This window comes from Leuresthes tenuis, unplaced genomic scaffold, assembly GCF_036924035.1.
Source record: "Leuresthes tenuis unplaced genomic scaffold, fLeuTen1.0.hap1 SCAF_10, whole genome shotgun sequence".
NCBI classification, from domain to species: domain Eukaryota; kingdom Metazoa; phylum Chordata; class Actinopteri; order Atheriniformes; family Atherinopsidae; genus Leuresthes; species Leuresthes tenuis.
Genome location: NW_027325364.1, coordinates 35324065 through 35337693, shown reverse-complemented (window position 1 = coordinate 35337693; position 13629 = coordinate 35324065). Strand labels below are relative to the sequence as shown.

General features: G+C 40.1%; 1 protein-coding gene across 2 annotated transcripts in view; it reads right to left on the bottom strand.

Annotated features, from left to right (window-relative positions):
* Nucleotides 1-10340: 10340 nt before the first annotated feature.
* The window catches only part of zdhhc3a (zinc finger DHHC-type palmitoyltransferase 3a), a 19529-nt gene continuing 16240 nt past the window's right edge, over nucleotides 10341-13629 (bottom strand). Inside the window, exon 7 of one of the 2 annotated variants that reach the window (XM_072394985.1) lies at nucleotides 10341-10662. In XM_072394985.1, coding sequence (XP_072251086.1) covers nucleotides 10456-10662 — 207 coding nt within the window. In that variant the 3' untranslated portion in view covers nucleotides 10341-10455. Of the gene's footprint in view, nucleotides 10663-12212 lie in introns of those variants that run through there. The other variant, XM_072394986.1, reaches the window with a different exon arrangement.

Genomic DNA, 13629 nt, shown 5'->3' with positions numbered 1-13629 from the left:
TATGTTAGACCCAATCCCAACCAGACTGTTCAAGGAGGTTTTCCCCTTAATTGACACTTCCATATTGGATTTGATCAATCGGTCTTTGTTGATAGGATATGTACCTCAGACTTTTAAGGTTGCTGTAATTAAACCTTTACTTAAAAAACCTACTCTTGATTCAGAAGTGTTGGCTAATTATCGACCTATATCCAATCTCCCTTTTTTGTCTTAAGTTCTTGAAAAAAATAGTTGCAGTTCAACTTTGTGATCATTTACATAGAAATAATCTGTTTGAAGAGTTTCAGTCAGGATTCAGAGTGCATCATAGCACAGAAACAGCACTGGTGAAAGTTACCAATGATCTCCTCTTAGCCTCTGATAGCGGACTTGTTTCTGTGCTTGTCCTGTTGGATCTCAGTGCTGCATTTGATACGATCGATCACAGCATTCTGTTACAGAGACTTGAACATGTTATTGGGATTAAAGGAGCTGCATTAGGCTGGTTTAAGTCATATTTATCTGATAGATTCCAGTTTGTTCTTGGAAATGAAGAATCTTCCTCACACATCAGAGTAAGTCATGGAGTTCCTCAGGGTTCTGTGCTTGGACCGATTCTTTTTACTTTATACCTGCTTCCATTAGGTAACATTATCAGATAGCATGGCATAAATTTCCATTGTTATGCTGATGATACTCAGCTGTACTTATCTATGAAACCAGATGAAACTTACAGGTTGGTCAGACTACAAGCCTGTCTTAAAGACATAAAGACCTGGATGACTCAGAACTGTCTGCTTTTAAATTCAGACAAAACTGAAGTTGTTCTCTTTGGACCTGAGGGATTCAGGGAGAAATTGTCTAGTTATATAGTTACTCTAGATGGTATTTCCTTGGCTTCTAGTTCTACAGTGAGGAACCTTGGAGTTATTTTTGACCAGAATTTATCATTTGACGCACATATAAAACTGGTTTCTAGGACTGCCTTCTTTCACCTTCGTAATATTGCTAAAATCAGGAACATCCTGTCTCAGGGTGATGCAGAGAAACTAGTTCATGCATTTGTTACTTCAAGATTGGACTACTGTAATTCCTTATTATTGGGCTGTCCCACATATTCTCTGAAAAGCCTCCAGCTGATCCAAAATGCTGCAGCCAGAGTTCTGATGAGAACTAACAGGAGAGATCATGTTTCTCCAGTTTTAGCTTCTCTTCATTGGCTCCCTGTTAAATTCAGAATAGAATTTAAGATTCTTCTTCTCACATATAAAGCTCTTAATGACAGAGCTCCATCATATCTTAAAGATCTCATTGTAAGGTATTTTCCTAACAGAGCACTTCGCTCCCAAACTGCAGGTTTACTTGTTGTTCCCAGAGTTTCTAAAAGTAGAATGGGAGGTAGAGCCTTCAGTTATCAGGCCCCTCTCTTGTGGAATAAGTTGCCAGTAAATGTCCGGGAAGCAGACACCCTTTCCACTTTTAGGATTAGGCTTAAAACTTTCCTTTTTGATAAAGCTTATAGTTAGGGATGGCTCAGGTGATCCTGAAACATCCCATAGTTAAGCTGCTATAGGCCTAGACTGCTGGGGGACCTCATCTGTCACACCTTTCCTCACTTTGCTCTCTTTTTCCCCCTGTTTAATTTCTCAAATGATATTATGTACATGTGACATTATTGTGGTTATTAACTTGTGTTTCCCTGTTCCAACAGATATCCTTTGAATGGCGTTATGGTGTTTTTTTCCCCTCTTTTCCCTCTTTTCTGTCTTCTCAAACCCCAGCTGGTCGAGGCGGATGGCCACCCTTCCTGAGTCTGGTTCTGCCAGAGGTTTCTTCCTGGTTCTGGTTCTGCCAGAGGTTTCTTCCTGTTAAAAGGGAGTCGTTCCTTTCCACAGTTTTCAGGCTCAGGACGGGAGATTGGACTGAAGACAACTTTCGGTGCAATCTGTTGGTTTCCTTAGCTAGGATATTAATTTTTTGAATTGGCTCTATATGAATTAATTGGATTATGATTACAATGAATTGAATTCCAATTGGCTTGAATTGGACTATATTACTTAAGTGCCTTGAGATGATAATTGTTGTAATTTGGCGCTATATAAATAAAACTGAATTGAATTGAGTTGAATAGTTATTGAATGTAATTCCTAAAAAATTATGAAAAAAACTATGAAAAAAAAACAGTTTTTTCAAACCAAGGGTTGTAGTGTAATCTGTAGGGGACCAATGAAGTGTGAAGGGTAGCAACGGTTCGGGTTACCGCACCTTGGCTAACCTGTTTGGCATCGCTAAGTCCTCCGTTTGCACTATTGTGAATGACTTCTGCAAAGCTGGGCACCAGGTCCTCATGCCTGACTATATTAAACTACCCCACGGAGACGATCTCCAGGAGGTCCAGGAGGCGTCAGGCAGAGGTGGGGTTTCCCCCAGTGTGCTGGGGCGATCGACGGGAGCAGTGCGGCGCGGGTCAGACGGACATCAAAGACGCATTAAATGCAACCTGGCTGTTCAGATTGCGGTCGCATCAAAAAATTCAGATATGTATCCGATTCAGTACCACATTTAAAAGTGGCCTGATTCTGATTTGAAAATGTCAGACTCAATGCGACTTGTGCTGTTCATACTGTCAAAAGCAAATCAGGTATGGGTCACATATGAGCGAAAAAAATGGGATTCAGGTCACTTGCAACTGTAGTGTGATTGTAGCCTTTGAGAAGTAATTGGATATTTTTTGTGAAGTCTCTTTCGGTGTTGCACTTTGTAGACGGTCCCTGCGTGCTGCTCTCACAGCCGGCTGCACGTAACCACTACTGTTATTGGTGTGGCTCCGAGGATGGCTCGTTTTGATGAAAGTTAGGTTGTAGTTCGTTGTCCATCTTACTGCAGTTGAAAATATGCATGTTTTGTGTTTTAACAACGTTTCACTTAAGAGTTATTGATCCCTGAAGTTCGAATCTGCTAATATCTTTCCAACCTTACGAAAGTCTCATGGGCCGCCCGTTAAAGTGCCATCATGATGAAGCAACAACTGGTCGCCCGTGGCGAGACGCTTTTTTTCATCCATTTTCATATCAAACCATTTCTTCTTTATTTTGATGACATTATGAACTACAGGTGACGAATTAACAGCACTCGTAATTGCTTCCCAATTCTTCACTTTAGCAGGTCCCATAATTCCACTGCTGACACTGCTAAAAATGACAGATTTTCTTTTTTGGATCTCTGAAAGCAGAACTTCAATCTCAAAGCCAGTAAAGATGTTAGCGATGTGTCGTTCGCGAACGATTCGTTCAGTATGAACAAATCTTTTATATGACTCAGGAGTAACGAGTCGTCTCAGTGAGTGATTCCTTCATTTTCATGCAGTACCCTCCCTCGCCACATGGCAGGCGGCAGCTGCATAAGCTCAGTCAGCAGGACATGAAACAGAAATGATTCGGTCATGACTCAACTCCTCAGGTCCTTGTTTATTTGTCATGTGACAGTCAGCTCGGGCTGAAGAGCAGTAGGCACAACAGTTCGTTCACAAACCGGATCGTTCATACGGATTGTTCTTTTGTTTGTCATGTGACTGCAGCTCAGCTATGGGGCTGTTGACTGAGAAACGAAGGAGGAAATGAATGATGTCTGACTTGTGATGTTCATTCATTTGTCATGAAATCATAATTAATTAGTGGTCTTCGGTTCTTGTAGATATGTATAGTGTTCTTGTGTATATAATGTGTGAATTATGTAAATAAATAAATGATAATATAATAATGTGAATAAATACTTTAAAAATTACATGTTGATTTTGTGTTATACTCTACCATAAAATAATATAATATGATAATAATAGTAAGTGGACACAATAAATGCACCAATGCATTGCACCAATGTAACATTTTAAGGAACTTATTGTTACTTTTTTTCCTCACTTGATTGTGTTATTAATTATTAAAATGAATGTGACTTTTACATTCACTTGTCCTCTAACAGCTACCGAGTCACTGTCTTTGTGTTGTTCTTTTTGCGCCTTGAAGCCATTCTCATGACTCAACACTTCCTGACACAGAAGAGAGGAAGCCTTACGTGGTATTAATTTGGGTGTGGAGCATGCAAATTTACTATCCTCGTGCACGTGCATTTAAATACGCACAGGTGGCATTCATCATTTACACAGGTTGTTTACGCACTTTTTCTGAAGTTAAGAGCCTTTGTTGAATCTGACGTGGCGTGTTCGTACGAGACCTTCTTACGAAAAAAGTGAGAGAAATTTAGAAAAGAATTACAGAAATGTTCTTGCATTAGGCCCAATATTATTCAAAATCATACACTCCTGGACAGAAAGCCACATGCTTTCCCGAGTCCCTCCCTGTGTCTCTTCCAAAACTCAATAGAATTCGGGTTGAAAACTTAGATAAACCACTCACTGCAGACGAACTGAAAAGAGACGGAGATCTGCCCAGCAATAAATTCCTGGGCCTAGATGGGTATACTGTGGAATTTTGGCCATTTCTTTCTACATTATTCTGAAATCTCATCCCTCGTACACCCACATTGGACTGTTTTCAGAAAAGTAGAAGGTTATTCAATTTGATTAACATATACAAGAGCAAATCCAATATGAAAACTAAAGATCCTGCAATAATTTTAACTGGATGCTGAAGAAGTGTTTGGTAGGGTGAGCGGACTATTTCTCTCTGCCCCCCTAAAACATTTTGGATTTGGCCCTTACATAAACACCCGTTTCAAAATGTTATATAACACTCCAACAGCATCCGTAATCACTAATGGACAAATATCTAACTCATTCAAATTAAACTGAGGAACTAGACAAGGATGCCCATTATCACCAGCTCTTTTTGCACTTTTTATTGGACCTCTAGCCTCAGCCATAAGACAGAATGATCACAGGTATAGCAACAAATTTACATGACCACAAAATCAGTTTATACACGACATCCTTCTATACAAATCCCACAACCTCACTTGTATCAGTCCATTCATTTTCTTATCAATAGCTTTGGTAAGGTCTCGTCTCAATGAACTGGTCCAAATCCAATATTCTACCTTTAAGCCATACAAACTGGGATGCTGGGACAGGGGCAGGCACGCTGGAAGATATTTTCAGTAGGGGGGGCTGCCATCGGAATGCAAAATGTGTGACATCACATTGTCGTGTTGGCTATTGTTAATTATCATCAAAAGATAATTATGTGAGTGTCCACATTTATGAACTGTAACGTCCTATAAACAGCGGTGTCAGTCACATGCTGCACGCTCCAGCCATGTCTGCAGCTGATGAAAATAAACTATTGAGGACTCCTGGTGACATACTGCCGTATGCTGTATGGAAAAATAGAAAAACAAAACCAGGCAGGTTCACCGTTGGGGGCTGATTCAGTGTGTTTCAGGACTTACAAACCAAACTGACCCGACTGCCGGCAGCTGATGTTGAAGCACGATGAGCAGAAGCGCACGGACGATCAGCTGTTATTGCACTCAAGTTGAGTAAGCTTTTCTCTTGCTTTTTTCCAGTTGCAAAATCCCTCCTTTAAAAAGGTACCGTCACAGTCGGAGATAAGGTGCACAAATCCTTTTGACACTGCTTGACTACAGACAAAACAAAGAACAGTCTTTTTAGGTAAGATAATGCAACTACTTCCATCTGTCAAACCAGCCACGCTGGAAGGATCTTTCAAAAGTCTCACTTCTGAATCTCCTTCCAGGGAATTTTATGTTGGGCTGAAAGGGCTTCTCATCATTCGCACCTGGTGCCCTGGTTGTGCCAGCCTGAGCCTGGACAGAGGTGATGCTATGCTGTCCCCGGAACTCGGAGATTTGCAGGGTTAGCTGCTAGTAGAGCTGGTTCACTTGCAGTGTCATCGCTGTTGTTCTCATCCTTGTCATCCTCGGTAAGAGTAGTCCAATCCATACCATTAGCTTTTCTTTTTTTTGAAACAACATTACTTTTAAAAAATTCGGAAATTTGTCTCTGCTTTTTTTGCTAGCCCTCTTCACTTGAATGCTTGGTGCGGCAGCAGGAAAGGAAATTAAAGGAAAATTAAACACTGATGGTGTCACTCCTTCATTTAAACGAGTTGACTGTCCAGTCCTGTCAAAGTCTTGTGGTTTAAAGTAACAGCTGCAGACGAATGAACGGTCCTTTTGGATAAAACTTCTCCTCTGAGTGCTGCTGCCCATGCCTGTCTCTTCTATTTATCTTTTGAAAACCTACACAAAACAACTCCATCAGAACAACGCTCAGTTCTCCATGCTTATGTAGCTACAATTCAGGTACATAACTTACGTTAGCAGTTAACGTTCATGCTAGTGGTATGAAACTGATTCAATAGATCATTTAGGAATAACATGGCCTACTTAGCACAATCATATACAGTGGCTGATTGCCAAATGTCACTTTCATTATCTTAGGGATGTCTTTCAAACAAAAACATCTTCTGTTTTCTTGTCCTGGCGTAAGCTACTAATAAGCTAGTTTAATTTATGTTATCTGAAGAGATACATCCCATTCAACACGTTCATGACAGTTAAATAATATAAAACAACTTCTTTATTTGTTTCGGCGTTTCTTTCACTGGAACATCCAAGCAGCACAAAAGTCTGGCATTTTGCCAGATGCACAGCTGTCAGACCTGCTCTGACAGCTGTCAGAAACCCTGACCCAAGATGGTGGCCGTGTCGATGTGCCTGACAAGCCCGAATGCATCTACGTGTATATATCTATCTATATATCTAGGCGCATTCCCATTGTAAGAACCTTTTGCAGTTCCTATAACCTTTTCAGGAATAGGGCCGTTTTTTCGCGCATTCGAACTAGGGACCACGGCCCTCAGTTCCTGGAACCATTTTAGCTCCTTCTCCGAGGCAGGGTCTTTTCTGGGTTCCACAGGAACACATATGACCTAGGTGTTTGGTGGTTGGTAGCTACGCCCCTTGCCTGAAATGTTTACTCATACGACACGGACACAACCGTTTAATAAGTCAAACTTACATGTTGTCTCTTTTGTCTGCGGCGCTCTGCTCTCCTTCTTTCCTTCATGAAACGAAGAAGTATCGCCTGCTGCTGGTTTCTTCGTCTCCTGACTCTCGCTGTGCGCTCTTCCAGCCTCCATCTTAGACGCCTGATGTGATCTTCCATGATTAATATTACTGTCATGCAGACCATGAACACGGTGGCCTCCTCGCTCTTCATATTAGCTTCTTGGTTGTGTTGTTTTCTTCTCTCCTTACTTTTCGCGGGTTCTGTTTTGTTGTTGAGTGGCGCTACAGTAACAGTCTGTCGCAGACGGTTGCGTCACATCAGTCCCTGTCAAGGTCCCTGACTCATGTGCGAATGCAAAATTAAACGGTTCCCCTGGGGAAGGGCAGTTCTTATAACAAAATTCGAGGTGGACAGTTCTTAGAACTGCGTTCTTAGAACATCTCTGTCCGAATTCGGCTTATGTGCTGCAGCCCCGGCAGCCCCCACTTCCCGCGCTAATGGACAGGGGACCTACCAGTGACGGCTGGTGAAAAATATTCTTGGTGGGGCTGATGTGACAATACATTTCCCTGCCTAGTCCAGTATAAGAATTCAAATCAACAGTCAGACGAAGACTAAAATTTAACAATAATCATTTAATCTCCTTCTCAAAATCACCAGTTTCACAGATAAAGTCAATTAATAATGTTTAATTGTATAATACTAGATAAATAAGGTGGAAGCTGCACATCGCTCATGAAGCTCGCCATCATCCCGCTGACTTACCGCGCTGCACAAGCCTTTTTTTTAACCAGAAATCTGCTGTGCAATTTTCAGCGCCCCAAGACCATAAAATTCTGCGACACTGATTGGCCAAATATTTATTAGTTTGCCCTGGCAACAATACACGATTGGCTGTTTGGCTCCACTGCTGGGTCACTCTGACCAGCGCCTCATGACAGAAACGATACGAGTCTGTCGAAATTCACTGGTGAATGAATGTCAGAAGGTGGGAAATGTAGTGTATATAATTCATATTGCATGTAGGCACACACAAGTCTGTAAACCGACATTTTTAACAGAATTTCTAAAAATATATTTTACATTTCCCCTCCTCTTATTAGGGAGGGCGGCATCCCAGCGCCCCGTAGGGGCTCGCTGCCACTGGGACCTACACTGTAATTATACTTCCTTAAGCTTTGAATATATGTTCCAGTTCATCCTCAAGACAACTTTAAACTCAACTTCCCAACTCATTAACTTCCTTGCATAGAAACAGGGAGGTATAGCCATTTTGGGTCAGCTCTCTCATGTTCAACATTTATACAACACACCTAAAAGTTATCATTACCAGTATATACAGCTGAAAGAAAGTTGAAAAGATTAAATTAACATCTGCATCCTTTATTACAAAAATCATGCTCTTTAACCCCTCAAAATTCTGTCACAAATATAAGCTGTCTTCACATTATGATACCACAAAAGCAGTTCCCACAGATAAATGGACATCAGACCCAAATAGTCAGCAGTTAGACATCAACTGACAGACTGTATGCAGCCCCCACCCCCCATGTGCTGCAACACAAAAATTCAACAAATTAATTTTAAGGTCTTACGCAGAATAAACACCACCACTCATAAGGTGTACATAATTATTTCCATGTTCAGGGTTCTCAGCCTCAGCATCCCACAATCCCACAGTTTTACTGGCGATTACTCGGCGATTTATCCTCATTAAGCACTGCCAATCACCTTCAAACTTATATCTTAATAGCTTTAACCATCGCCAAAAGTACAAATTTTGCTTCACTGGAAAGATGGAACAAAACGATCAATAAATCAGTGGCTCAGATTTATGACAAATCATGCCGATTTTGAGAAACTGAAATTTAACCTTGGAGAACAAAGTGAGCCAATTTGAAAAGAAAACGCCATTCTTTTGTGACATCCAGAGCTGATTCCTCTTACCATGCCAAGCATACACTTAGAAAACATGGCAAAATAATATAATTCATATGCTGAGACTGCTCACCCTTAACTGGGATATTTCTGATTGTTTGCTCCTATGTTTGATGTGAAATTATCATACGGTCTTTGTTATGTTACTTATTTGCAAATTCTAAAAATAAAAATGACCCCAGAAACCATAGAAAATGTGAATTTATGAGTTGACACGTGAGCTTTAGACGAGAAGCTTGACAGAACTTTGAGAAGTGCAAGCTTCAGCATTAAGAAGGGCACCAGTCAGCACAGTTTCAGTTGAATCAGATACAGAATGCTGCTTGGTGACATTCTGAAGCAGCACTTACTTCAAAGCCAAGCTCCCTGACAGGTGGCCGTAGTTTCAGATTTAATATACACAGGAGTAGTATCAATTTTTTTTTGAAAAATGTAAAACTATTCCTGAGAATTTTATTTTATAAAATATTATTTTTATAATATGATATTTTATAATTACCCAAATCTAAAATATATATATATGTGTGTGTATATATTTTAATGCAATGTAAAACTGTAAGTTTTTTAAAACAAACATTTTTCTTTCGTTGATGAGTATTTTCCCCATAGTCTTAAAAACCATTGTTTGAAAGACAGATGAAATTTGTAATATTTCCATATACCTCTGTAAATAAAGAAAAATTTACCCACACAACAACATTATACAGTTTGTTTGAATTCAGCACCCTTTCACCAGTTAAAAAGCCCTTTTCCAGCAGCTTACTTCATAATATTTCCTTTACACCAAGTCATTTACATAATCAACATGTACAACATTGTAATAAAAATTTAAAGTAGCAATCTGGTACAAAGTGAATGGAATTCCAACAAGTACGGTAGTTGAATAATAAGGAGTACCACACTCTGAACACCTGAATAAGGCACTGGGTGAGTTGAAGTCTTTAGGGGCAAAAAGGCAGCGGAGACAGCAAAGTGGTTAAAAGCTAACTGTGGATCTTCTTCTCTTTTGTACACACTTTGGTTGCACTGATTGGAGCGCTAGCACCTCCTTCTTATGCAGTGACAGTCGAGTTCAAGAGAGTACTGCAGGTTTGGCCGTCAGCACAGCTAAGAGATCCTTTCTCCACCAAGAGTTAAATGCATGACGTTGCTATTTAGTGAGATTAAGTAACAACTACCATGCCAAAACATGCCACGGACAGAAGAAGAAATGACTGAGTTAGATAGCAATCTTATTATTATTTTTTAACTTAAAAGGGACAGTGGCTTTGAGTATATGCCTCTTCTTTCACCATGAGTTTACATTCGCTTACTGTGTGTTAGTCTGCAACGATTGCAGATGGCTACGCTGCTACCGGGGAGAAAGATGAGGTCACCTGTTCAAAAATGTCTTTTAGATAAACAAAAAAAAATGTAATTAAATTTTAAAAAAAAGTTTTTCTCATTTATTAATGCCCTGAAAAGGTGCTCGGTCCAAAAATTCAAAAACATATTTTTGCATTCGTAGAGAAGCCCTGCAAGGCCTAAAAATTATTCTTCAGTGTGCTGAATTAGTTAAGTGGTATCTCTATGATATCCTCCTCAATGATCTCCCCCTGTGGGACGGTAATGTGGTCTCCCGGGTCCTTTTTGCAGCTCACGCCTGTGAAAGGGCTGCACCAGGACAGAGAGAAGGGGCCTCCAAATGCCATCTGCATAGCCTCCCAACACGGCAGCTTCACCCACTTTCCCGTCTCTCCCTTCAGGCGCTCGATACCCTGAACAGAACACAACAGTAAGACTCTGGGGTGGAGTGTGCGGAGCATCTACATGTGCTATCAATCATAGCTACGGCACAGAGCTGAGGATTGTACTGACATGGCAAGACCATGTGGTTTAGCCCTTTGGACTAATTTGTCACATATTAAATCAATCTTAAGTCATAACAATATTTCATAGAAAGAATGGGTTTGGATTTTATTATTTACTATATATATGATTAAAGTGAGAGTATCTGGCTGCTGTATTTGTTCATCCTGTTCATACTGGCCAGGAAATTTGACTAGACCATGAAAATATAAGAAACAAAATACACAGAAAATGGCAGACCAAACATTTGCTAATTAGCACAGAATGAATGGGTGCTGTCATCAAGAGTTTCTACATGTTCTGTAATTCAGCTCAACCCACTGACACTTTAAGCTGATGATGGCAGAAGATGAAAAGTCAGTGGGCATTAAGACAAATTACAGTACTGGGCCAAACAACTGACACCATGCTCAGAGTAAAACTGCCAACTCAGCTCAACTTAACGAGGCTTCAGCATTCAGCAGCCAAAAGGAGTGAGCATCCTTGTCACTTTTTTCACTTTTGTCCACCTTTCATTTCTCCCGATTCCAACAAAGCAGCAACAACCATACAATGCAGCAAAGGACCCCAAGATTCTGCATTCAGTTGTTCAAAAAAAGTGCCAAACTTTCTCCTCAAGATATCATTTTGGTTCTTTTTTTTGGAAATGATGCCCCCAATAATAAAATTTGAAGACCTGCAGAAGGCATTTTCTACTTCAGGTTAAGTCAGTTTTTCATACTGTAATACGAACGCTTGACGGAGATCCAGTATTTTAGTCATGGTCAAAGCAGCTTTGTTGTCTCACTGAGATGGCTGAAGCCTAAAATTAGCTTCAGTTGAAATGAAATGCATTTCTGCCTAATGCCAGGACTGAAAAGATGATGGATGTTCCTCAGTCACTTACAGAATTGTTGTGGGAGGATCATTTCATGGCCAGTATGGACAACGAGACCAACAGCAAGTGTATTCAAATACTTCATCACTTCCATTTTTTTGGAATCAACTTTCTTTTCAATGAAATAAGGCAAAATGTGTAAAAAAATAAAAAGACTGGTGTATGCATCCACTCAGAGCTCACTCATTCATTCACAATGTTTGGTTGAATTAAAACTTGGAGCAGAAGAACTGAGAGCATATTTTGGGCTTCCAACTGAAACCTGCATGCGGGTGATGGGCAGCTTAAGTGATCTCTTTTACAAGCTTACCTCTGTCAAGGTTCTAAAGAGCTGTATGCTTCAGAAAGCTTTTGGCTGAGTGAGTTTTCAACCAAAGCAGAATGCATGAGTGTGGACAGGACACTGCATAGGAAAGAGGCAGATTACAGACAACGTGGGAGAGGAATGGAAGTCAAGGATGAAAAGAAAATACAGGGTGTAAGGGTCATGTGAGCACAGAACTGTATTCAGGGAACGTTTCTTTCAAATGACTTAAACAGTCAAAATAACTGTACTTCCCAAAAGACAACAAGCAAACACAGTTTTGCATTGAAACTGAGAAGTATTTATTCTCTGAGCTGAAATATTCTGTAAAAAAAGAAAAACAATCCCCATCATCACTCTCACCATAAACATCTTGTTTTCACATGAATGGCAAAATTAACCTCCAAGCATTCAGACAGAAACAATGCAACATGGAAACCAAGGAGAGAAGAGCGGTTTACGCCACGATTAGAAAAACATCTTTTTTTCCGTTAGTATTTGTGCACATATGACTGCTCAAAGTTAATACTGTGTTAAAGAAGAAGTCTGGAGTGGTGCAGAAATGCAGCCCAGCTGCTGCAGATGTTTCTGTACCAGCCTTCCTATCGACCCCACACAGGGTTCAACTCATGGCCTGCAGCAAAGACCATCCTAAATCCAAGCCAGAGGAATTTCATATCAAAGTTCTTCCAAATAATCCTAAAATTGTGGGCTTTTATTGAATTTGGCAAACATTCACAACATCAAAACACCACATGGGCTTCGAGCTAAAGAGCCGATTCATGGCACGTATTCATGGTGGGAGGCTGCTTTAGGAGAGGAACACATGTTATATTATGGTTGTTGACAGTCAACAACCTTTTAACAAACAGCTGAGCGACCTGTTAACTGAAAGCATGAATCTCTGCCCTCACAACAGCTTTGTTTGTCTCGAGCATGTTTTAATAAGGGAATCTGGGAGAATGTGCCAGATTTGGACAACAAGCAGCGATTACTTTCATTTCAAAGACACCAAAAGACAGCAGTGAGACTTTTTTGCACTTTCATGTTGTTTTATCAGAAGCAATAGTACAGAGTAAAGAATTTAAGTGGAAATGGGAACAAGCTGAAAGTCAAGTTTAAAGAAAAACAGAAATCTACGTTTGGTAAATTATAAACAGAACAAAAAGTTTGTCATATCATAAAATCTCCAAATAACTGCACATATTACATTATTAAACAGGTGAAAAGATGCTGAAAAGCAGAAGTTACATTTGATTTTGATGGGCTTACTTTTCTGCCATGGATCAGTTTCTCTTTGGCTGTTGTTTTTTTTCAGTTCTTCTGCTAAATTAAGTTTCAAATCTGATGTGGCCAAAAATTCACAGCAACGTCCTGTTGATTCCGTTTAGTTTGACTGGTAGATCCTCTGTATGTACTACTTAAACGATGAATCTTGTCCCCCGCAGAACACTATTTTTAAGAAATGCCAGCAATGACATTACAGTATAAGAGTCTCATAATTTGCCTTAGATCATTACCTGCGTTAGTTATCCACTACAGCCTGACAGCTGATGATGTACTTCATTTCACTTTGAATCAGTCTAACAGTACCTCAGCCTGAGCAGCAGCAGCAACACTGTGCCTCTTATTCTCAGATCAATTACATGTTACTGTTTATTGCACTTCTTTGTCCATCTAAAAGTTACCGACCAA